This window comes from Lepisma saccharinum, chromosome 16 (genome assembly GCF_977018435.1).
Source record: "Lepisma saccharinum chromosome 16, izLepSacc3.1, whole genome shotgun sequence".
In the NCBI taxonomy this organism is placed as follows: domain Eukaryota; kingdom Metazoa; phylum Arthropoda; class Insecta; order Zygentoma; family Lepismatidae; genus Lepisma; species Lepisma saccharinum.
The window spans coordinates 20081146-20108554 of NC_139244.1; the positions used below are offsets into that span (position 1 = coordinate 20081146).

At 38.9% G+C, this 27409-nt stretch overlaps 1 protein-coding gene across 1 annotated transcript in view; it reads left to right on the forward strand.

Moving 5' to 3' along the window:
* Rat1 (5'-3' exoribonuclease 2 Rat1) overlaps positions 1-15172 on the forward strand; it is a 160982-nt gene extending 145810 nt beyond the window's left edge. The window contains exons 20-21 of the mRNA XM_083137833.1: positions 10732-10777; positions 12681-15172. Of these exons, the coding sequence (XP_082993959.1) occupies positions 10732-10777; positions 12681-12995 (361 nt within the window). The 3' untranslated portion in view covers positions 12996-15172. The remainder of the gene's footprint in view (positions 1-10731; positions 10778-12680) is intronic.
* The last annotated feature ends 12237 nt before the right edge of the window (positions 15173-27409 follow it).

Below are 27409 nucleotides of genomic sequence, written 5' to 3' on the forward strand. Positions count from 1 at the left end.
CGACGTTCACGCAGTTACAAAGGCAGAGAAGAGGAAAGGTGGGGAGGGACGGGTGTGCATATTCCTCCCCTTTCCAAAACAAACACGCGAACACAAATCGTGCGCTCTGGGTGCTTGTGCGCAGGGCCCCCGCTGTTTACACCGCTGATAATTAAGCAAGCAGGCAGCAGCCCAGTATCGACTAATCTCGCATATATCGACTGCCGGAAAGTTGGGGCGCATGCGGAAGTCCCCGCCCACGTCTTGCAAACTTGTGACGGCGTTTGTTTGCAAGTCACGTGAAATGATTCCCTTGGAAGCACATCCAGCAATCGTGCTAGATGAAGCTTTCTGGACTGCATTAATCTTTCCAGTCATTGCCAGGGAGAGCTTTTATATGTAGGTACTGAAGACTTGCGAAATAGGCACCAAGATGGTGGAAAGACTTTTGCCTTCTGTGTCACTTTTCTGTTACTTTTGGCCAATGCAATGATGGTTTGATGACACTGCTGAAATGACACTCGTAAAGCAAGAGATTTTCCTTCAAATAATATTAAAGCTTTATTTGTACTCACTGCCGGATCTACTCATATAAATCGTATCGGACAACGGACCAACGTTCACTTCTCTCGAATTTCGTAACTTCTGCCTTAAGAATGGCATCAAACATGTTACTTCACCGCCTTATCACAGCCCTAGCAACGGCTTAGCCGAGCGATACGTTCGTACTGTCAAAACCGCTCTTGTTGATTTGCTACATGAAATCTTACTTGTCGGTATCCGTGTCGATAAAGTCATCCTGACGATACGATTAGAATCCTTCAAATCCTCTGTTCACCGTCCACAGCGCCAAATTGATAGGTTCGAGTGAAGGACATGGTAATGTAGATTAATATAAGTTGCACAAGATAAAAACCAGATGGTGAACAGGACTTATGTCCGGAACATTCAAGTACATTGAAACATGATACAGCAAGATTACACAGAATACATCTGCTTATGATTTCTCTTCTTCTGGCCGTTAAGACCAAGCCTTGTAGCCATACGCTTAATACCTGGACCGTATCATATAATGTAGGGTTTGTACTCAATAATCTCATACAATAACCGTATGCAGAGCAAAAAAAGAAAAGACGACCTGGATTTGTCACTCATTATAAGTTGCCTAATGTGCAGTATGTTTTCGGTTAGTAGCTTCTGTTTAATACTCCCTGCCACAAACTAACTAAACACTAACTTCTTCCTAACCGCAAGTTATCTTCCCTAGCTTGTGGTGCTGGACTACTAGTTGAGACTGCCCTTCCAGTCACGGACACTTTGGAGTTGTAACGGTCCCATTGACTTTCAATAGCAGGGTGCGAAATCATTTAAGACTAGTGGGGGGAGAAAGATCTTAATCTACAATCCCCTCTCCCCACAAACATACATATAAATTATACAATATACATATTTATAATGTTATTAAAAGTAAAAATAAATTACTAAATTAAAAGTATATTATAAAGTAGCAAACTACGTCCTTTACTAACTGGTTAAAGATCTTAATAAATTATGAAATAGTTGAAGTGGTTTTATTATGTGTAAGTTTTTATTAAGTTTTTGCTTTGTTAATAAATCAGTTAGATTTCATAGTTGTTATTGTTTTGCATTCCTGTTTTACTTTTATTTTGCGTATTGATGTATATTTGTTAACGATCTCTTGAGAGAGAAAAAGCATTGAACACTCACAACTACACTCATTTGTGTATGTAGGCCTACATTCTGACTTGGGCGCCGCGGAAAAATCTTGACACACTACGGGCGCCGTGAAACGAAAAGGTTTGGGAACCTCTGTCCTAGGGCAAGTTTTCCCCCTGTAAACTAAACCTGTAAACCTGCCCTAGGATATTTTTATCGAGGGGCTAAGAACGTCCGGGGTTTAAAATGTGCTGTTACACTGCCTCTGATTGATTGAATTTGAAATTTTGGGTGCGTCAGCACTTACGCTATTTTGCACTAGGGATGGCGGATCCGCCAGGATCCGGATCCAAAAGTTACGGATCTGGGTCCGGATCGGAGAGTTTCGTATCGCAATCCCATTATAATATTACCACACCTTAAAAGGTATTATGATTACAAAGAATTTTTTCATTAGTTAGTCCTTCAAGATTTTTTCAAGTGTTTCAAACCTTTAACATATTTAACAAGAGAGAGATGTTATACAAAATTATACAATTGTTCTAGAGTTAGAGTTTTACAAATTAAATTAAAACATTATAATATAAGCAGTGTTATATAATTACAAAGTGTAAGACTAACAAGGGAGGTTATCTAAGTGTCCCCCTCCGATTTCCATGAAACTTGGCAGGTGTATAGAGGGGTCCAAAGGAAGAAATACGTGTTTTTTTGTTTCAGCTAAAAACTGTTTTAGGGGGCAAAACCCGCCTCAAATGTCAAGATGAGGACAAATTTACGTGGGGATCTGACCCCTGTGTCCCCCTCCGATTTCCATAAAATTTGGCAGGTGTATAGAGGGGCCCTATACCCCCTGTTTCTTCCTATGCCATTTTTACGTGGTTTCGGGGTCAGATCCCCACTTCGATTTCTCCTCATCTTGACATTTGAGGGGAGGGGGGTTGCCCCCTAAAACAGTTTTTTTAGCCGAAACACAAAAACACGTACTTCTTCCTTTATACACCTGCCAAGTTTCATGGAAATCGGAGGGGGAAACTTAGACCTCCCTTGTAAGTGTACGAGGGTCACTATTTATATTTTGAGCCTTGGCAACACTGATTGAAGTTAGGCGCGATTTGACGTTTGCACGGAATCGTCTGGCATTATTGACCATAACGTACTTCAAATGTTTTGTCAATAGCTTGATTTGTGTTGTTTATATTGCCTTGGAGATTGCGAGATTGCGCGACAACAATAAAATGGAATTAACTCGTGAACATTTTCGTGCGATGATTTTTTACGATTTTCGACGTGGATTATCAAGACAAGAGTGCATCGATCAACTTACTTCCACATTTGGCGAAGAAGCCCCATCCTTTGCCACTGTGAAACGCTGGTATAACGAATTTAATCGTGGCCGCCATTCGCTCACCGACGAGATTCGCGAAGGTCGTCCAAAATCAGTTGTTGTTCAAGAAAACATTGATGCTGTTCAAAACCTAATACTGCAAGATCGTCATGTGACATACTGTGAGATTGAGGCAACCATAGGCATAAGTTCCACCAGCATATATAAAATATTACATGATCATTTAGCTGTGAGGAAGGTACGTTCTCGTTGGATCCCACACAATTTGACAAAAACTCAAAAAGACGTTCACGTCAATTGGTGCAAACAAATGCTCAATAAATACAATCGTGGTGCTTCAAAAGACGTATATAAGATTGTAACAGGTGACGAATCATGGATATATGCATGTGAGCCGGAACGTAAACAGCAGTCGACTGTATGGGTGTTTCAAGATGAACCCAATCCAACAAAAGTTGTTCGCGCTCGAAGCACATCGAAACAAATGGTCGCCTGTTTTTTCGGGAAAACTGGGCATGTGGCAACTGTGCCTTTAGAGGAACGTAGAACGGTCAACTCTGAATGGTACACAACAATTTGTTTGCCAGAGGTCTTCGGTCAAATACGGAAAACAAACAAACGCCGTCGGATCATTCTTCATCAAGACAATGCCAGCTGTCACACATCTCGTCTAACAACCGACTTTATGAACAGTCAAAAAATCGAATTGATGGGTCATCCGCCGTACAGTCCTGATTTGGCACCCAATGACTTCTTCTTGTTCCCGAATGTCAAGAATGAATTGCGTGGACAACGATTTTCGTCGGCGGAAGACGCCGTTGATGCGTTCAAAAACCATATTATGGAGGTGTCTCAAGAAGATTGGAAAAACTGCTTTGACAAATGGTTCGAACGAATGCAAAAGTGTATAGGCTCAAAATATAAATAGTGACCCTCGTATTAATTACAAATCGCGCGCACACACTATATATATATATATATATATAAGCAGGTAACAATATTTTATAAACACATTCTTACTTTCCAAAGAAGCGCTCATGTGGGATGGCAAAACGGATCCGCCAGGATCCGGATCTGGCCATCCGTATTTTGCACCCGTCAGATTGTACGGGGTTCAGCCCCTTACCGTAACTAAAACCACGTAACTGTAATGTCTGAGGACTAAAATATTCTTATTTGGATTAAAAGCTGAGGCTGTAAAGGGTCACTCAGCACACATAAGGACAAAATACAGGACAACACACACTCAGTCCTACAAAGGATTATACTGGAAGTGAGGTTTGACAATTCTGTGTATAAAACCCCACCGGCTCTGATCAGAAGAAAAGTAAAATCCTAAATCCTCGATCGTCTTTTACCACAGCCGTGGATGATCTGCAGTGGCGAAATCCATCCAGTGTTGAGATTAAAAATCCCTAGCCTTTCAGTGCACAAAAAACGCACTCGAACGTGCTGAAGGATCTGCCGTCTCCCGGGCCATGCTTTACCAAGGAAAATCCCTCCATTTGCAACAGATACCAACAGTAGATAATGACTTGCGCAAGAGAGTTGGCCTTATTTAGCCACTCCCTCCGAAACCGTTCTCTGTGCCCCCCCTTCCCTTTCCGGAGGACCCGTATAACTCTTCCAGCCATCCGGAAAATCGCACTCGGCAACACTGTGTGTTCTCCAATCATTCCCTCCTGTTGTTTTGTCAGGTACATGGAAATGGAATTTGCTTAATTTGCATCGAATGGCCCGGGGAATAGAGGCCCGTGTTTAGACAGGCTGATCAAATTGAATTGAGTCGTCCAGCTGGATGAATGGCGTCACTCTAATTTATAGGATACTCCCAAAAGAGCTTTGATGGAACGAATGCAGGGGGTAGGTGGGGGGATGTAGCCGTAAGTCGCTTTTAGGGAGCGCGTCCCTCCTGTTACTTCTAATCAGCTCTGTAACAACACAAAAAAGGGCAATTTTGCTGTAGTTGTGTGTATTTATTCGGTCGGTGCAATATTTGATCTCGAAAATTAGATCGACCTGGTTTTATTTTAGTACTTGAATCTGCATCGAGCCAGCAAAACATTGCATTCCACTGCGCAAATTAATATATGCGTAAACAAGCACGTCGAGTTGACTTTTTTTTACGAAAATTAGCAGATGGATGAGCCTATATTGGAGAGGTGGACGCATTATGGCCACTGGCGTACGATAGTTGTGTGCAAGGGCTAGCGTTCCAGCAGAAAATATCAACAAAACTGACCAATAAGGTTATTTTTTTCTCCAAATAAACTTTGTATGTGTTACTGAGAGTGGAATTCGGACGCGAGTCTCCCGTGTGGCATTCACACGCCCTACCAAGCGAAGCACAATGTTTTTTTTAATAGATTGATTGACTTGATTTGTTTTACTGCGCTTCACTGCCATATTTGGATAATTGCGAAAATGAGAATGAATGGTGATAACACGCAAGGACAGCACACATCACGAGCCCCATGTAGAATTATATTGGTCGTGAGTCCAGGGTGTACAATGTGAAGAGAGGCTGGTTGACCTGTGGGTGTCTTACACCACTGCTTTTCGAATAGAACAAAGGATTTTGTAATGATGATGGGCAAATATGTAGAACAAAGGTATTTTTTTAAGAATGACAAAATAAAGTATCAAGATCTTTATTTATTATACATTTTAATTGTGTCAACGTGTGTCACTTTGTACGCGACCATTGTTTTCATCTCGTCATCACAACATTGGTTTACTTAGTTTAAAATTACAGTGATGGACAAAAGTAATCATACAGTGGAACTGAAAGGAAGAAAGGACGAATTGCAGCAGCTAGGAATGCAATAAGGAAGTCAAAACTGTTAATGCTTTACCATGTATGCACCAAACGATATATTGACAACAAAAATAAATATCAGATGCTGATTGTAGAAAAATAAAATACAAAACATTCTCAATACCGGCTTCTTTGGCTGGACAAAAGTATTCATACACCAACATAAAAGTTCACTTTCAAGAAAAGAAAGAAAGAAATACCATGTCGTCATAATTTAGTATGCATTCCTCTGTTATGGAGAATAGCTGTCAGTCTCTCTTGCATAGAATGAACAAGAGGCGTGGTTATTTCAGATGTAATATTGTGCCGCTCATGCAAAATGATCTCTTTCAGTCTATTCTTGCTTGTTATGTCATGTTTTCGGAGTCTGGTTTCCAAATGGCTCCAAAGATGTTCAATGGGGTTAAGGTTGGGGGACTGAGGTGGAGTTTTGAGTGTGTGGGGAGTATTATATAACAACCAAAGGCAGACAATCTCAGCCGTATGTTTAGGGTCGTTGTCCTGCTGGAAGTAAACATCATTCCCAAGACCCAAATGATCGAATCTCTGCTGCAAATTGTTCTTCAGAATATCCAAATAGACAAATCGATCCATAGTTCCCTCAATAAAGACGAGTTCTCCAACACCTGAGGCTGACATACAGCCCCAGACTATAACGCCACCACCTCCATGTTTAACTGTGGCCAAGAGATTTCGAGACTCAAGCTCAGTATTGGGCTATCTCCACACCAAAATTCTACTATGGATAATATTGAATAAACTCTCGTCCGTAAACAACACTTTATCCCAGAAGTCCAAACTTTTACTCACATACTCCTTTGCAAATGTTAATCTGGCCTTCTTGTTCTTCTTACTGATGTATGGCTCCCTTCTAGGTACCCTAGCTCTGTACCCTGCTCGGTTGAAAAGCCTTCTAATACTTCTTGAGGACACTTGTTTTCCCAGGTGTTCGTGAACATGTGCCGACACTGCTGACGATGTTAATTTTGGGTTTTTCTTGATCATTCTCAACAGTCCTTGTTTCTCTCTCGAAGTAAGTTTCTGAGGACGCCCATCCCTTTCCCTATTTATCAGCACTTTTGTGTCTTTATATCGTTTGATGACACTTTGCACAGTCGCACGACTTCTCCCAACTATGTCTGCGATTTCAGAATATGATTTCTTATTGTGGTATAATGATATCATAATTCTCCTCTCTTCGATCGTGGTTTCCTTCCCTTTGCGGCCCATTTGACTTCCTGCAGCACGCCAACACCAAACCAACCGCTTCCTTACACAGGTGCAAGTGCAGTAAACACATATCTGGCACTGAATGATGGAAACGGTTGTTTCACGAACTTTTTTGGGGGTTTATAACCTGGCGTATGAATACTTATGACCATCCAGAAAGCAGCTTATCTAAGGATTACCTACATTTCTCATGACAATTTCAATTGTATGCACACAATTGCTTTGCGTTTCTATTCTTGCCATTCCAATGGAGCATATGTGCTACAGACTTGACTTGCCTTTACGGTCTTCTTTGTATAATAACATGTTTCATTCAGACAATGCCTTTGTATGAATACTTATGTCCATGACTGTATATAATTTACGTCTAATCATAAAAAATTGCAAACCCATATATTATACTGCCTACACAAACTCCTCGCCCAGAAAGAATAGAAGAAAAGCAATTTTCGTATACTTATGAAACCACAAATAAAAGACATTAGTAATGTAAACATTCTTGAAGTCTTTTTGTTACATTATAAAGTTACACGCGTCAATCGTGGCCTTCAGAATGAAACAAGTTCCCGCGATTTGGGAATATGGCTTGGTTTCTGTATCATCGCATGCCTTTATTTGGTTACTGTGTCGCTCGCACGCGGCCCGTGCAGCTGCTGGAAACACATCTCTTGTCGGCGAAATCGGATGCGCGTAATCCCTCAAATGTAATGGTGCCGTGCGATGAGCGCACACTTCCTGAATTACCTTTAAACGACCGTATATCGAGCGTGCACATATTTTGCTCCACAAAATAGTCCAGGAATTTTGTTAATTTTAAATCCTGTGGCGCGCTCTCCCGAGGCAGGCTTCGTCGACTTTTTCTGTCGGTATCAACGCCATGTTTTCTTTCTTTGTACTCTTTTGCTAAGCCTAGTTGCTGTATCTGCCTCCAAAGACACTGGTTAAAATGATAATTACAACCGAACACAAAAGTCTGTGGGATCACATCTCTGATCGTCTGTATCACCGCTATCTGAAAGTCCAATTTAACGGTTTTCGGAGACAAACCCCAATGTTTTAACGCTGTAAAAAGTTGCACATACGTCGATTTCTTCTTATCCTCCAGTAAGACGTACACCGCTGGAAAAAGGTTTCTTTCTCTGAACTTCCACAATCAGCGTTCATTGTATAAATCTGTTGAAACTGTTTAGAACAGCTTTTGAATGTGCCGTCTAAGAAGAAAGAGTCTCCGAATTGTAATAACTTTCTGTCACTGTCACTTCCAAACACGATACATTTCTTTCCATTATCCAGAGTTATGTCGCACATAAGGAAGCTCGTCCCGTTGGAAAGTCGGATTTTGCGTAGTTCCCAGTGCTTTTCTGAGTTCCTGGCACAGATTGCCTTTCACGTTTTCGTATGTAGGAACTTGGGTCACCAATTCGTATCCCCTGGTGATCAGTTTTCCAAACTCTTGCTTGTAGATGGCGTTGACTGGCGTCGAAAGGTTCTTTCTGGCTCTTTTCTGCACTTATACTTGGCTTTTTCTACTTCCGACTCAGCAACGTTTGGCACAAATTGATGAGATGTCAATTCCAAAACATCGTTGTTCGATTATGTTTTCACTGAACCCTTGCACTTGAGTTGCCGTTCCTTCGCACACCGCCAGTGGATAATGTTCTCTGTTTGACGGCCAAAACGGTACCGATGTAGACTAGAAGACTAGGTTTACTCTTGGAAGTGGTACAGTAGAAGAGGTGAGACAAGAAACTCTCCCACCGATGTGCTGGATCGGAAACGCGGCAAGCGCATGCGCGAACTTCCCCTATCGTGCACACAGGCAGGGTTGCCGAACGTCTTAATGTTGTGTGAGCATCGAGAAACAATGCGATCGACTTGCCTGTCTTCATTTAAAGTGTGTGTTTGTTTTGTGTGCAGTGTACTTGCTAGCATGGAAGCTTGCAGTTCAGAGAAAGCAAGTAAACTCGGTGGACGGAAAGTAATCCACAGCCAAGGGCGAGAAATTGTATATAATGTCAATGCATTTATGAAAGACCAGGGAGTTCGTATGTCCGAAAACCAATTGCAAAGGAGGGTGGCTCGCGCATGTGGTGTTTCCTTCAGCAGTGTGAGAAGAATTGTACTAATAGAAAGTAAAGCATGCACTACGTTGAAGAAACACTTTCATACGCCCCATAGAACACGATCTCGCCGAAAAAACAAAAGTCATATAGACGAGTTCGATAAGTGTGTTGTTAGGCGTGTTGTGCACGAATTTCACCTTACGGACGGGGAAGGTATCCGAAGGGTTTTGAAACAAAGAATAGAGTTCCAAGGCAGTGTCTGGTGTGTGCGGAAGATAATACGTGACCTAGAGTTTAAGTGGGAAAAGCAGAAAATAATAGACAATTGCTTATAGAAAAGGACGAAATAAGAAGTTTACGTTCATCGTACCTCAAAGCCATAAAAATCTTTCGTCGACAAGGACGACCCATTGTTTACGTTGACGGACTTATTTTCACAACTCGACAACAAAGAAAGAAGCTTGGGTGGATGGAACCGCGGCTGCCGTCAAAGCACCGGTGTCTAAAGGGCAACGTGTAATTGTTGTACATGCTGGAGGTTAAGTTCAAATCTGGAAAATCTTTTGGCGATTAATACCACAAATTTGACACCAAACAGTGTTGTTGTTGTTGACAACGCCTCATGCCATAACGTACAAATAAATCCTGCGACTTTTTCCTCCTCCCGAAAAGACATTATGATTCATTCAGTGGCTCGTTCAAAACAACACCCCCTTTGACGCACACCAGAATTGTATTCCTTGGTGAAAATTAACAAACCCCGTTTGAAGATGTTCAAAATTGATTCCATCTTAGCAGAACGCGGTCATTCAGTTGTATGTTTACCACCATACCACTCAGATCGTCTTGCTTAGTTTTCTTGTGTTCTCGTTCTGCGTAGACATTTGACCCGTATGCACTGCCAACCCTGCTTCTGTGCGTCCTTCCCCTACGTATGGCTTGGGCGTGAGGCCGCGAGGAGTTTCTTGTCTTACCTATTCTACTGTAATTACTTCCATTTGAAAGAAAAAACTGCACAAAAACAAAGCGCTCTGAACCACGACTTTCTCACTTCAAATACTTTGCAAAGAATGAACCCACTTTACAAATTTAATTCTCCTCCTTGCCTGCATCTTGAATATGCTAGGGTGATGACTCAAGTTATGTGACCTTCACGTGCGCTCGATTTACGGCTTCTTTTCTGTGTGCGCTTCACGCACGTAATCAATCTAATTGCTTAGATTTATTTTAATTAAAATATTTCACAATTACAAGTAAATTAATCACGTACTTTTGTCTCAGAAGATGTTGGAAATATTTTCCTTGTACTGGCACACGTTTTTCACATCTTTTGAGAAAGTCCCTTTAAAAATCCGCTTAGCTCACACTTCTGCATGAGTTTGTCTTCACTTAAGAATCGTACATAAAAATTATTTGTTCTAAAGTGTACTTATGTTGCGACTTTATAACAACACTTATAGGTTGTTGTAATGCCCTATATAAATAAGAGAATATGAGGCTACAGTGTTTTATATTAGACCTAGAGTTTGGAAAATGTCTATGTTTAATTTTATCTTTAAGCTAAAAGCAGCCCTTAAGTACAGTATTGTATATATATATATATATTTTTTCTTTCACAGAAACTTTTCAGATGGCAATCGGGGAAGATCGAGTTACAACAGAGCGGTAAGTAGTGTAATTGAAGTTATTAAATTGCATGTATTGTAAATGTTGTTCATTGTGTGCATGTGTTTGTGTTGCCAGCCATAAAATGCTGCTTTATTGAGCACAGAATGTACTTATTTGAATGTTGCTTTTAGCCATGTAAATTGTTATGTGATAGAAACTGATGCACATGGTGCTTCGAATGTCCTGTTACTCCCAGTGGGCCTATTTAAGTTTGTTCCCTTCATTCAGATGGCTGACACAAGTAAATATAGTGTGGATGATCACCATGTGTATGAACACGTCCACAGACGAGTAAAACAATAAGGAAAGTGCAATTTGACTTCATTGCAAGATCTAACAGACACACCCAACCGTGACCGACAATAATGTCACACGGAACATGCAGTCCAATCATTGTGTCAAGAAAATGGTGAAAGTCACACTGACCTTCTGGATCGGTAACTTTTGTAAATTGTTCTGCAGGGGGTAACTAGACATTCGGACCATCCTGTATATTCAGAAATATCAGTACATGGATTGTTCCTAGATCAGTGTTCAAGGTTGGGAGATGTCAGTCCCCCAAGTATGATAATTTGCATAAAGAAGTCCTATCCAGGAATTTCCACTTGAAGTACTGTTGCGGATACTACTCATTATCTGGTGTTTATTGTAGTTTAATTAGGTATCATTTTTAATTTCTCGTGTTCAATTAATGTAATTTTTTAAGTCACTGATTTGTCTTGCTGAGCCAAAGAAATTTTTGTGTAAATTCACATACAAGAAGAACAAATTTTAATTGAAAATGTTTGCGCACATGCATGAGGAACAGTGGTTTTGATCTAAATCTTTAAGACGAATAGTGATGGATGTTGTCAGCAAATTAGGACTTCTAAATGTTTCTACTAAAATATCAAAAATTTTTGTTTGTCGTGTGATATTTTTCGTGGCATTATATGTATTATGTAATACAAAGTGAAAGAGAAGATGGTTCAAGATTTTTGTCAGGGTTTCCATGACCTATAAGTTTCAAATTGAACATAACAAAATAAAGCTGTGTACAGAATATGAAAAGAGTAACTCCAAAAACTTTATTTATTGATGCCTGGGAGATGACATCATACTTCAAAAATAGATACTGTTGCTTGTTTATTGTAACTCTTTATTTCACATTTAGGGTCATACCTTGCCTTAGACTCCTCCATAACACCTTTCTATAGCTAAAGCAATTTTGTGGCAAGTAAGATCTTTAAGTAGGCAGTATGCAAATTAACAGGGTAGGACAAAGGACTAAGTATCCATTTGTAGCTCCAAGGGGTAATGGTTAGCACAGTGTACTACAAGGACAGTAAGTATCTGCTGTTATTGGTTTAAAAACTCCAATTATGTTAATAAATTTAATGCAAGAATGTTATAAGATGGTAAAATCTGCATTATTGCAAACCTTCTCATATTAGATCCTTGCATAAGAAAATGAAGTTATGGACTGTGTTTTCAAAAATCCACAGCTAAATTTGTTGCAGAACATTATAATAACTGATAATAATTGCAATTACAATTCATTGAAAATTTAAAACCAACATATACCAACTGTGGAATAGCGATCACCCAGAAAAGCATGTACTTTTTAATATTTTGTCATAGTGATTGGTAATAATGATGATGATGGGCATGTCATGTTTACACTACTTGATTCAGCAGTGGCTAGCAACCGCCACCCAACACCAAATCAAAAAGTTCAGTTCCCACACTGGAAGTTATTCCTTTATATTCTGTAAGCAGCTTCACCTTGCTGCATCTGGATTGAAAACAATAGGCCAAGGTAAAGGATCACCAACATCAATTTTGAATCACCTTGTAGGTCATATGTATGTTTATCCTTCGTGAGAGACTCGATAATATACCATGTTGCATTCATCTCCAGGGATTGGGTTATGGTAGGAACAGTGGAGATGGGTCACAAGATTCCTACCAAGGGTCTGGAAACTCTTTCCGTGGTTCAAGGGGCTCGTATGGAGGTTCAAGAGGCTCGTATGGAGATTCAAGGGGCTCATATCAAGGTTCAGGTGGCTCGTATGGTGGTTCAAGAGGCTCGTATGGAGGTTCAAGAGGCTCGTATGGAGGTTCAAGAGGCTCGTATGGTGGTTCAAGGGGCTCATATCAAGATTCAAGGAGCTCATATCAAGGTTCAAGAGGCTCGAGAGGAGGAGGTTGGTACGGCGGTGGTGGAAACTTCTAAGTATGAATGTTTTTCTTATCATTTAGATAGCACCACACTCAACTTTTGGATAACTTTAATTTCACATTGGACACGTGAATGGAATAAGTTCACTCAGCTTGAAACATTTTTTTTTTTTTTTTAACAAACCTGATGATCGGGAGCATTTTATAATAGGGCGACTGTTACTTCTGTAGGTTTACCCACATGGTAACTAAATGTACTACTTTGACAAACCAAGGACATTTGTTATTGTATAAAGGACATGTACCTGAATGTTACACTATGAACTTTTGTGACATGCATAGTGTTTTATACATTTCATGACATAATGCACTGTGAAAGGAAAAGTACCTTGTAATATTTATCTCCATCTACTCTGCATAGTGTTGGTTCACGTTCAAGACATATGCATATATGAGTGTGAAATGTTTACTGCGTAAGTCCATTGTATTTTGTTATGATGTTCCATACAGTGCTATATATTCATTTATCATTTTCATCCTTGACATTAAGTGAATTGATCCATCAGTAAGTAATTCAGGGACCATTATATTATATGTAGTATGTATATTGAGTAATAAATAGTAATCATGAGTGTTGCATATAAAAAAAATCTGGTTAGATATATGGAAAAAATGCAGCATAGGTCTTCTTATTGTCATTAAATTCAAATTTTAATTTCAGTGAGCTGTCTGAAATGTTGCTTGGATTTTTTGTGTTAAATCCAGACACATAATTTATGATTATTATTTTGCACAAAATAATGTTTCTATTGTTCATTTAATATAAATATATATATCTCATTCACCTCGAATTACATTAGTTTTTTTAAAAAAAAATGAATATGAATAGCTTTTATTTTACTTATTGTAAAATAATTTTCTCTTAATGAAATAATTTGCAGTGTGGTATTCTTGACACGCTTGATTTGTTGAGTGTGTAAACCAGTTTTTTGAGAAATTTTGTAGCAGCTGTTAGGTTTGCATGTTACCAGCATTAATACACTGTGATGTACTGGAAGAACATGCTGTAATTACTTTGTCTCTTTCATTGAGGGCATTTCTGATGAGAATATGAAGAATGGTTAAATAGATTCTATAAAGTAAATTGGGTTGATATTTTGCTTTGATAATGACCTGTTGTTATTATTGTTTTGCATTTTAATGCAAATCGTAAACTTCCAGCAACTGAACATCTTAAATACAAGTGAATTTGTTTCTTATTATTCAGTTTAGCCTCAAAAAAAAACATTGGCAGTGTCAAAAACATGTAACATACCTCTTTTTACATCCTGCCATTAAAAATATTTGTATGTAGTAATATTTCTCACTAAGTAGATATAAAATCATCAAATACGTGTTCTTCATTCTTTAAGGGCAACAATTTTCATATGATATTGATGGTGGTACAATTTCTAGGATCCATCTCTATCTTGGTAATTTAAATTGCTTTTCTATTTTTTGGCATAATTGCACCAAACCTAGAATCTCAACTGAGCCATAATTGTTATGGGGGGATATCTATTACAAGATACTCTTTAAATATGAAAAGGTACATCTAAATTCACCTACTATAATATAGAAATTTCAAAGTGATGATATAATCATCATTGTAAATTTAATGCCCAATATAATTATTTGTAATGACAGACATTTCCCCCCATTTTTTTTAATAATGCGAAATTTTAAATTTGTTTCTAAACTTATAGTAATATATTAAACATGATTTGAGTCCCTTTTACTTTGTGACATGATATCAGATTGCGACATACCACTTAATTGTTAACGTTTGCAAAATTAGTATAATTCAAACTTACCCCAAGAACAGGGAAAAGTAAAATTTGTGTTTGTGTGAAAGGGTAACGTAAGGAAACGTAACATGAAATTTGAACCCACAATTCAATATCATGCAAGAATGTTATCAGCACTAAATTGGAAAATTGTACATATGAGTTACACATGTATAATGTATTTGAAAGATTGTAAATGATAAAGAAAACAACCAATATATAAGTTGCATATAGATAAGAAATATCTTAAGGTTCATTGTTAAAGTGTGTCTGAATGTGTTACATTGTAACATTATTTTATAATATTCTGTAGTGTAGAGAACCTAAGAAAACGTGTATGAGAAAATATGGATGGATTTTTTTTAGAGAAACAATACTTTGTTTATAAAACAAATGATTTCCACAATATATGTGTTTCATTGATACCTTTCTGCATGTTTAGTAGTAATAGGAAAATAATTTATGTTTGAAGTTTGTTTGTTTAATAACATTTAGGGGAGTGTTCCTTTCCAACATATGTTTGTGACAGTAATCTATGTTGGAAAATATATAATACTGTTGAATGTAAGGACTCATGTATAGTATATGTAGCATCATTACCTTAAGTCTCCGAAACTTTCACTGTGTACGTACATGAAAGGAGAGTAAACTTCAAGCTCTTGATTTACAAGAAGGAATTGCTGATGTTCGTGACTGGCTGAGGAGAATAAACATGTCTTCGCTGCAGAAAGAAATGCATTCTGGATTGTCTGGTCCTAAAATAGGGACTGGATGCACAGATGCTTAGATACCACATTTATAAACAATTTCTATATAACTTCGAAAATCTTTAAAACTTCAAGATGCAAATATTATATTATTTTTGTTTGATTTAAGAGCCATATGATCCTTAAATCCATCACTGATTTCAGCAAATTACTTTTTTGAAATTGTGTAGCTTTTTGAAGAACCAAGGTGATGTTCAAAATTCTGACGAAAAGCCTGAACGGCCAAGGAGATATTATATATAATCCCAAAGTGCTTCAGCTAGTTTGGGTATATTGCAATTTCAAGTCGATGAAAGGACCAAGGATCCTGCCACTGATACAAAATCGGCTATGTAATAGTATCAAAAATAATATAGTAATAATGACCATTATTATCTCATTTTAAAAACTCTTTTACTGTAACCACCAAATTAGTGAATTCAGGATGCAACTGCATTTCCCTATTTCATGTTGTTCATGTCAAAATGTTAATTTACTGAAGTAAATGGTCATTCTAGTAACGACTTTTACCTGCTTCAAAAATCAGTTTTGAAAGTTAAGGAAACATTTTAGTTGTGAAGTTTATCATGTCTGGCCTTTCACATAAAAATCCATTTGTTACAATTTGAAAACAAAATCCTTCGTATTAAGGCTCAGCTTAAACTTTCTCACAGGACCTAGGTACATGACCTATGTTTGACACTTAGTCCGGAGACCGAAGTCCCTTTCCTAGGTGCCGGGCCCAGCTAAACGGTTTTATTCCAGGGTACGTGTGACCGGATCGGTTTTTACCCCCGACGAATAGCCGACTCGTGCATAAAGTGACGTTGAATAATAATAATAATAATAATCAATAATAATAATAATAATCAGTAATAATAATAATGAAGTAGATAATAATAATAATTGATGTTAGCCCGCAGAAATGCTTTGCTGACTTAACGTTGAACTAAAATATAAATACCCATAGTTATGAGGATTAGTATACTATTGGTATAAACACAAATCATAGTCAAACATAGATAACAAAAATGTATATTATATAACACACAAAAAAATACCTATTACACAACCCCTCGCTATCGCTCAGCATTCACGCACTCATTCAAACTTCAGGGGAAAGATTACATTAAGATAAATACATTGGCCCTTTTTTAGACACCATGCAATATTTAGTTTTTCTTATGAATATTAAACTGCGCCCGAAGACGTTAATGTGCTTGGAATTAAAGATACTAAACTTTCATCTGCGCGTGCTCATTACATTCTGCCAACGGGCATGACACGTAAACTTTGATATTTTTGCAATTTATCAAAGTATTTAAATAATTGTTGTAGAATTATCACTAATGCGCCTTGGAACTTCAATCCATCACTGATATCAACTGCAAGGCATACATGTTTACAGAATAAAAAATGAAGACACTGATGTATGAATATATTAGAAATAGCACGAAGTTAATTTACCTCCTCACTTAGCAAACTTGAGAGGTGATCTCTGCAGTTTTAAACAAATATTTACCGAGTAAAGCATATAAGGTGACATAAATAAAAATATTACTCAACAGCTCGGCGCAGAGCGTGGAAAACAACAGTATGCTGTGAATATATCTTCCGAATTAGCAATTGTCGTGAAATTTAGATGATGTTGGCAAGAAATTTAATCAATACCTTTGCGACTTTTAACTTTAAATACTGGTATCTTTTCGTCCGACGGCCGATCTTTGGAGTCTTGGGTAGGTGATCACTCACACATATGGAAAATTAACAGTATAGTATACTATACCATCTCGGCGTTCTAGACGTTCCAGCAACGTTTACCGTAGTCCTCTAAACGGCGGCGTGACGTCAATCCGCGGTCCTCCTTGCGACACTAACACTTCCCCACGCTACTTCTTTGTAGCGGCACTTCGCAATATTCTTGGACACACCTTCCTTCTACGCTTCGACATCACGGCGATAATCTTGTCGGCCTCGTAATGGAGCGATTAATTGCTTCGCATCGTCTCTCTCTCTCTCTCTCTGGAGGGGACGGCGAAAAGGGGCGAAGTTTCTTTACCGGGGGTATTCGTGGATTCTCTCTGCTAATCTTACGCGAGACGTCGGCGTCATCTCAAGACGCAGTATGGGTCGCTTCGTCTCTCAATCTTCTCTTCTAGACGGTAGGTCTAAGTGACGGCTGGTGTCGCTTCATCTTCCCATTCCTCTCTCTTTTTCACTCCCTAGAATTCTCGTCGGCGTCGAAGTACTCAGGATGCTGATTCGACTGGCGGCTTTCGGCGGTATCATAACATGGCTTCTAATCGGGCTGTGGGCGTCATTTGTGGCGATGTGGCTTTTGTGGCGGCGTTTGTGACGTCGCGACGCTGAGCGATGATCTGCTGCGTTGTCGGCTTCATGCAGGCTAGGAAGACCCCCTTCTCTTGTGATTAGCCCGCCATAGTGGTATTAATGTTCCTCTTCACAAAACGAATAACACGAATCCAGTGCACAGGTCACTAATTACCACTGCGTATTTATACAACTAGTCACTGTCACTCAATCACGCAGGGTAAAATACACGGCGCGATAGAAAAAGACAAAGTCCCGAATCTTTACTCCGACTGTCGCAGAGGTGTTGTCGGTTCAGAAACTGGCGGTAGACTGTAGACTGTTAAGACAACTTGAAATTTCGAATTCAACAGACTGACTTTTAGGCGCGGAAATCTGACGTTACGACGTTGGTGGTCAAGCGTCCCTTTTTTGCTTGGTCCAGCTTCTTCAAGCGCACGTGTTGCGTTAGAATGGGGTGAAAAGAATAGTTCTACCCTCATCCGGTACGTAACGTGTTCCTCCAGTAATTGGCCTCCCACGTGGACTTTCCTATCGCCAAATGCACAAAAGTCGCTCAAAAATAGTGAAAGATTTATCACAGCACATTGTTAGTTCCGAGCTCCTACGACCGAAAGGGGGAAAAGTTGACAAAAGCAGAGAAACACAAAAGGTTCAGAAACGTGGTGTTTTTCTACCGAAGCTTCAAGAGGATACGAAGGTTACAGAAAAATATAAAATAATGAAAACCTAGGATATAGAATAATAAAAACGTAGGTGACAAAAACTGATTGTCATAACTTTGACCAAAGATAGGGCAGGTTTTTTTTAGAATATTCCTCTGCTTTCAAAAAAACTTCCATGATATTCCAAAATCAGAAAAATTACATATGCTTGGAATTCCTTCTAGACCATTCACATTATTCTTCATGTAGAGTCATTTCGCTGTTGACTAGATATTTTCAATGGTTTCATGACTACGTAAGTCTATTTAACTATTGCTAATATCTAGACCACACCGAAAGCAAACCTCATAAAGTTTCACGTAAATGCTCCAGAAGTAATTCTAAGAATATGTAATTTTTCAGATTTTGGAACATCATAGCAGTTTTTCTAAAGGAGAGGGATTTTCGAAAATTGTGGGCCTCGCGGTGGCCAAAGGTCCATCCAGTCGACCCTTAAGTGGTAAGATACAGGGATGAAATCGAGAATAGACTTGGCAATCTCGGTCTCGTCTTGAAATATATAGGATAAGCTACATATGTAGTGTGTTTAAACACACACATTTCCACAGAGTATAGAATTTAAGGCAAGCAACTCACTCTCTAATATTCCTAAGTCAACAAGTTTATAGGTGCAACAATATATATGATTTTTACCTGTCACTATCCTGGGAAGATAATCCACTCTTGACCTTACCGTACCCTTCAGATCCATCATAAGGCTCGGCTGGACTTTTGGCTGACGCAAGGGCAGCTGTATTCGAATTTTCCTCTCCTTCGAAAGACTGCTAGGATATTTCAAAATCTGAAAAATTACATATTCTTAGAATTCCTTCTAGAGCATTCACGTGAATATTCGTGTGGTTTGCTTTCGCTGTTCTCATATTATGAATAGTTTCATTTCTACATAAAATAACCCGTGGCTCGACAGCCCTTGAAGGGCCTAGGCAGATCTCCCGACTGCCTACCTAGAGGTGTGGAGATCTTCAACCGATAATGGGGTGACGTGGGGTCAGCATGTCGAACACCCAGCCATTATAGGATATTTCCAAGACCAGGTTATGCTACTCACTCGTAGCTCCCCAATTTCCTCATGATGGTGGGTTGCCACCGGTCCTCTACACAGGCCAAGAACCCACGCGGACTCGAACGCATGCCATCCCGCAGCCCAAAGCACAGCACCTGAGACCGCACGGCCACGGAGGAGGACCATTTCTACGTAAGTCCAGGAAACTATTGATAATATCTAGACAACAGCAATAGCAAACCTCACGAATAGATATCATCAATAGTTTCATTTCTACGTAAGTCTATGAAACTATTGATAATATCTAGACAATAGCAAACCTCACAAATAGATATTATCAATAGTTTCATTTCTACGTAAGTCTATGAAACTATTGATAGGCAACAGCAATAGCAAACCTCATGAATTGATATTATCAATAGTTTCATTTCTATGCAAATCTATGAAACTATTGATAATACCTAGATAACAGCGAAAGTAAACCTCACGAATAGATATTATCAATAGCCTAGTTCCATTTCTACATAAGTGTTTGAAACTATTGATAATATCTAGACAACAATGAAAGCAAACCACACAGATATTCACAAGAATCCTCTAGAACAGTGGTTTCCAACTTCAAAAGGTCCGAGGGCCAAAATTATATCCAGCAGTTGATTGGCGGGCCGCATTTTTTTTGGGGGGGGGGGGATTAAAAATTACAAAGATTGTAAGTACTGAACAGAAAATTGAGGCCGATATGCTTCTTTCATCAAAGTTGGAATGTTCACTTCAATTTCTGTATTTGAAAGTCTCAGGTGAAGCAGTGAAGAATCTGCCAGTCGGCTTCTGTAGCGGTTCTTGATGAACTTCATTGAAAAAAAAAAAAACACTTTCACACGTGTATGTACTGCCGAACATCGATGTCATTATTTGCCCAAAACTGCGAAGGTTTGGAAAGCGTTCCTTTGAAAGGTATTCGAAAAACTCTGGCCCCTTTTCTTGCCTAGCTTGAAGGAAATCGCCTTGCAAATCACAATTCAAGTAGGAGAGAAAAGCTTCTTGTTCTTCGATATAAACGCCAAGTTAATATTTGCACTGAAGTCAGAAAAGTCCAGTGTTTCTTCATCTTCTGCTAGCCGCCAACAGGTTGGAGAATGGACCGGGTTATTCCTCTCCAAAGTAACGTTGAAAATCATCAGTTTATTACGATTCCCTACAATTCCGCATAGCGAAGAGGTGGGAAGCGGGCAAGTTCATTCTGCATAGCGAAGGGGTTGAATGCATGGTGTGAAGAGAACGTTACGTCACTTTAGATTCTTATGATCATTATTAACTGCAAAATCAATTCTACCTGTGATATTGTCTATCTTCACAGAGCTTCCGTTCATTTAACAGCAAAAATAGAACGTATTTTAATAAAATTACATGAAATTAATGTATTTTGCAAACAGGCTTCGCGGGCCGCAAAAAAAAGGCATCGCGGGCCGCCAGTTGGAAACCCCTGCTCTAGAAGGAATTATAAGGATATTTCAGATTTTGGAATAACCTAGCAGTTTTTCAACAGGAGAGGATAATTCGAAAACTGCTGCCCTTGAGTTGGCTGAAGGTCCAGCCGAGCCTTAATATTGCCATTCTATCTTCGTCTTGGCCTTCCAAATATTTTTCTTCAAATCTTATTTGCAGAAACGTAATTTATGTTCCTCTTTTAGTGTAAAGGATCATGTTTGACATCATACAAATCCACAAGCATAATTACTGTTTTGTAGAGTAAGATGGATAAATATTAACAAGCAAATTGTCAATCACTAAGTTCATTCTCTCTGTTTTATGCAATGAGAGCTTCAAGAATTGAAACAAAACTCAAAACTTGCAGCTAACAACCTCTTCATCGACATGTGTAGAAATCCAGTCCTTAAAAACATGTAGAGTACAAGAGAAAAATTAGTGAGAATAATCATAGGTAATTTGCAGAGCAATGCTTGTGTATCCCTCTATACATTTTTAACCTTGGCATCCCTTAGCATGCCAATGTGCTATTTTTTATTTTTTATATTTTGAAGTACAAAGATTTGTAAATCACAAAAATCAATGAATTGGTCGAGGTAACACCAATACAACCACCTTGTAAAAATCGAGATGAATCCGAGACTTTCGTATGATATTTTAAAATATGTACCTGAACCAAAATTACTTTACCATGCAACTTCTTCAGACATACCAAGTGGACATCTACCTGATTATTTATAGATCAGTCATATATTTTGTTTATAAAAATTACAAAAGTCAATCAGATAATGGTAATTGTGAGCTTGTGCTGTGTTGTTGCTCATTCACGACTTGGGATAAAATCCACTTTTTCGAGGGTTCATAGTATCGAAACGAATCGTCGAACAGAAAAACGTTATCTAGAAAAGTTGTCTTAATTACCTCTATGCGCTGTGAAAGTTTGCGAGGTGACACGCTGTAGCTACGTGTTGTTCATAATACTTAGTCCAAAGCAAGTTCGTGACGTGCGTTTTCAACTCGAGAGGAGAACGAGGTAGGCATTTAGAATTTGAGACGACAAACTGTCAAGCTCGTCTCGATAGCATTCCTACTTGGAACGAACTATTCTCTCCAATCTGTAATATATCCTAAATACCATCCTAAAATGCTTACTTGGACTAAAGGAACGCTTATTTATCTATTTTTCTTACTGGCTGGGATCGAGCGCTGACCTCCGATGCCCCCCCCCCCTCCCCTGTCGTCGCCGTTACCTTCAATAAATTTAATATAGCTGTGTAGCAGAAACATTGGTAAAAATTTACTATTCCACAAACACATGTAACTTCTTTGTTTCGTCATTTTTAACATTCGTACTTACCTATCTGCTTCGCGGAACATTCTTTAAGGTGTATTCACGTTTTTTAGATGAAAGCAATTTCAATTTTTCACATTACGAGTACTTCTTTCTTTTCGTTTTTTCGCTTCCAGAAGACACAATATGGCGCGTACACCTTCGTAGATCATCGCGCGTCGTTCTTGTGTTTTGTCGATTTTCATTGGGTATGCAGTGTTTCCAACCTTCTTAACCCAAAAAAATACATAGTTAAAATGCGTTGAACCATTGACGATAGCCCCAAGACACATTACGTAAGGTTAGGTTAGGTTTAGTTAGGTTAGGCAAACAGTTAAAATTCGTGTAACTAGTTAGGTTAGGTTTAATTAGGGTAGTTAACTATGTTTGCCTAACCTAACGTGATGTTTCTTGTGGCTATCGTGAATGGTTCAACGGATTTTAACTGTTTGTATTTTTGGTTGGAAACACTGCATACCCAATGAACATCGACAAAACACAAGCACGACGCGCGATGATCTATGAAGGGGTACGCGCCAAAGGCTATTATATTGGGGCCTCCCCGATGGTGCAGTGGTAGCGTCGTCGCCTTGTAATCAAGGGGTTCCGGGTTCGATACCCGGTGGAAGCACATAGTGGTTCGGATTCCACTTTAAACTGTAGGTCCAGTCCCGATTAGCCTTACTGTGCATAAAGTGGACTTAAAGTACTAAATCAACCAAATCAATCAATTATATTGTGCGTCGGAGAATTAATTTTCAACAAAAAGCATGAATTTCCGCTATGATACATTCCCACATGACAGAAAACACCTTGCAGATGTTACACAATGCTACAGGAACTTATTACCGTAATTAGTTTCTTCTGTAAAAATGAAGAAATCTGTGTGGGTGATAGTAAATATTTACCCTCATTATAACTTACTTCCCATTTATTGTGCAGTTGAAAGAACTGGATATCTGAAGTAAAGGGATAAGATAATGCACCTGCTAACACTGATGCTTAACGATTCAAAGTAGGAAGTGTGTGCACTGTGGAGGAAAATTGTGTATTTTTGTCAAAATACGATTTTTTTGTGTTATGTACTGAGAGATGTATTTGTCAAAGATATTTAAATAGTGGCACGGAATTGTCGAAAACTACATAGAATCCACAAATTACACGATGACAAACACTCGTGCATATCGAGACTGCTTGTTGGTGACTGCATTTCTGCTACACGTTACGCTTTAGCTGCAGTTATTTTGTGCTACGCCATTTGGTAAGTACCTTCTTTACTGACAGTATTTTTCTTTGATTCGTTTCGTTTTGTTGTTAACTGATATGATCCTGAAGGACGAAATAAAGTGTCCTTGTACTGGCAACATTTCCACCCCCTTCCCCTAAACGCATTTTACAGAACTATGTCAGCAAATTAGAAACCTGTATATTCGAGCACGTCACAAAATTATGTTTCACTACTTTAGTTTATTAATCTTCTGAAGATTAAGTTGTTTATGAATGTTTGAAGCTCGCGGAAATGTGTTGTGAATATAGTACGTTTCTTACCTTACCGAGAAGTAGAACAGCCCGAACGCTTCGCGCAAGTCAATATAGCACCCAACACGACATTCCACAACATCTGCTATAATTTTACGTTGTTATATTTGGTGTTGATAGCAATTTCCAACGTGTTCTTTCGCTATTTTAGTGTGCATACAAACTGTTTTTACTTGTAAAAATCGGCGAAAGTTCTCCGAAATTGTAGGATTTCACTTACGCGGGTCATACTTTGGCTCAATTATTTGTGTTTTCCGCGCACTGGAACCAATTTTATATTACGTAAAACATCGAAATATGGTGATTAATAAAAAATTACACAATTATCGAGGGAGTACAGTACGTTAACGGCCCCGTTACAAGTATTAAAGCTTATCGAGATTTTAACATACCGGAATCTACTGGTAAAGGATTTCACGATTATTTAACACAGCATTCTAATCATAGGAAAGTTTTTTTTGCTTTCTCCAGAGCAATGATGATATCATTATCAATACCGTAGCCTGACCATGCAGCTGAGCTGAATTTCGTACATAGTGAAACGTTAGGCGTAAGTGTAGAAAAAGAAACTGCCTGTCCCTGTGCAGTTTATGTCTGTTACAACATGCAACATTTATTACGCTTTCATTTATCTAAGAATAACCTGTAGACTTCCCAGACTTGTCATGCCTTTCCCAACGAATCTTCTGCTGTAAAGCAACATGTTAATCCACGAGTTCTTATCTTTTGTCAGTGTGTCGCGAAGAATTTCGTTTGGCAAATCAAGCCTGGTTTCGTTGCAACACGTAGTTCTGTTTTTTAACACACTACGAGGGCCACTATTTATATTTTGAGCCTTGGCAACACTGATTGAAGTTAGGCGCGATTTGACGTTTGCACGGAATCGTCTGGCATTATTGACCATAACGTACTTCAAATGTTTTGTCAATAGCTTCATTTGTGTTGTTTATGTTGCCTTGGAGATTGCGCGACAACAATAAAATGGAATTAACTCGTGAACATTTTCGTGCGATGATTTTTTACGATTTTCGACGTGGATTATCAAGACAAGAGTGCATCGATCAACTTACTTCCACATTTGGCGATGAAGCCCCATCCTTTGCCACTGTGAAACGCTGGTATAACGAATTTAATCGTGGCCGCCATTCGCTCACCGACGAGATTCGCGAAGGTCGTCGAAAATCAGTTGTTGTTCAAAAAAACATTGATGCTGTGCAAAACCTAATACTGCAAGATCATCATGTGACATACTGAGATTGAGGCAACCATAGGCATTAGTTCCACCAGCATATATAAAATATTACATGATCATTTAGCTGTGAGAAAGGTATGTTCTCGTTGGAACCCACACAATTTGACAAAAACTCAAAAAGACGCTCGCGTCAATTGGTGCAAACAAATGCTCAAAAAATACAAAAAGACGTATATAAGATTGTAACAGGTGACGAATCGGATATATGCATATGAGCCGGAACGTAAACAGCAGTCGACTGTATGGGTGTTTCAAGATGAACCCAATCCAACAAAAGTTGTTCGCGGCTCAATAAATACAAAAAAACGTATATAAGATTGTAACAGGTGACGAATCGGATATATGCATATGAGCCGGATCGTAAACAGCAGTCGACTGTATGGGTGTTTCAAGATGAACCCAATCCAACAAAAGTTGTTCGCGCTCGAAGCACATCGAAACAAATGGTTGCCTGTTATTTCGGTAAAACTGGTCATGTGGCAACTGTGCCTTTAGAGGAACGTAGAACGGTCAACTCTGAATGGTACACAACAATTTTTTTGCCAGAGGTCTTCGGTCAAATACGGAAAACAAACAAACGCCGTCAGATCATTCTTCATCAAGACAATGCCAGCTGTTACACATCTCGTCTAACAACCGACTTTATGAACAGTCAAAAAATCGAATTGATGGTTCATCCGCCGTACAGTCCTGATTTGGCACCCAATGACTTCTTCTTGTTCCCGAATGTCAAGAATAAATTGCGTGGACAACGATTTTCGTCGGCGGAAGACGCCGTTGATGCGTTCAAAAACCATATTATGGAGGTGTCTCAAGAAGATTGGAAAAACTGCTTTGACAAATGGTTCGAACGAATGCAAAAGTGTATTGACCATAAAGGAGAATACTTCGAAAAACAATAAAGCAGTTTTCAATGCCAAATTCCTGTTTTTTCATTGTTAGGCTCAAAATATAAATAGTGACCCTCGTACTTTGGAACGGTTACTTTTCGTAACAACTGATCCTGGCAGATTGTTATGCAATTGTATTTACCCCTGTTAACATTAGCGTGGAGCAATTGTCGTGTGTGACACTTACAGTAAGACATTAACAGCTCGTTTCTGCAAAATTTTCGTCAGTAGTTTACACTCGAAGGGAATATTTGCAGAAAATTGACTGCACACTTACTAATATTGTGTAAAAGTTAGGTGTATCTTTCCAAGATAGACCTTTGATGTGTACACCTAATAAATGAATTCACTGTTGCCAACTATTGTCAGCATTGTGCTTGCTGGTGAAAGTCAACACGTCAAACATTCACGCAACAGTATGTTCTGAAAAGAAACACTTGCTCGCAAATTCTATTAGAAATCACAGAGCGAATTTACAATACCGGAATTATCTTCAATTGCTTTCAAATTCGGCATACTCTGTAATTTTGGCCTCGTAATCACTATGCTTGCCTAACCTAACCTAACCTTACCGTGAATGGTTCGTGGGGCAAACATGTTTTCCACCTTTACGCAAGATTCCATTTTCTCACATGCGAATCAACGCTCTCACTTATTGCACATCAGTTGAGCAACGTTGGTAGCAAGACCGTTGTGCGGAAAGGAAGACGTTTTCATATCGTTTCCATGTTAGAGTATGGAGAATCATAGCGGTAATTGACAAGGTTATTTTGCAATTTCTAGACGTGACCGCCAAATTTTAAATGCAGATTCGTGATTACGAGGCCAAAATTAGTGAGTATGCCGAATTTGAAAACAATAGGAGATACTTCCGGTATTGTAAATTCATACCGAAATGACGCATATTTATATTGTTACTGATTGATTGATAGCTATAAAACTTTTGGATGTGTCGGCACTTAGGCCATTTGAACCTGTCACGTTATAATGGGTCCAGACCCTTATCGTAACTAAAATAACGCATATGTCTGAGGACTAAGATATCCTTACTCGTGTTAAAAGCTGAAGCTGTAAAGGGACACTTAGCACAGTAAGGACAAAAGACAGTCGTACAGACTACGGAGGACAAATAGGCCGTACGTCCAGACATCAAAGCCTCGGTGGCCTCCAACATTGCAGTTACCGGAATGTTCTACGTGGAAGTAGGGTTGACTTTTCGATGCCTTCTCAAAATCGCTCCTATATTGTGTTATGGATTTGTGTCTGCAGTGTTTTTAAAATACGATACGGTTTGCGGTGCTCTTCGAAAACCAACACGAAAAAACTTATTCTTTCGCTT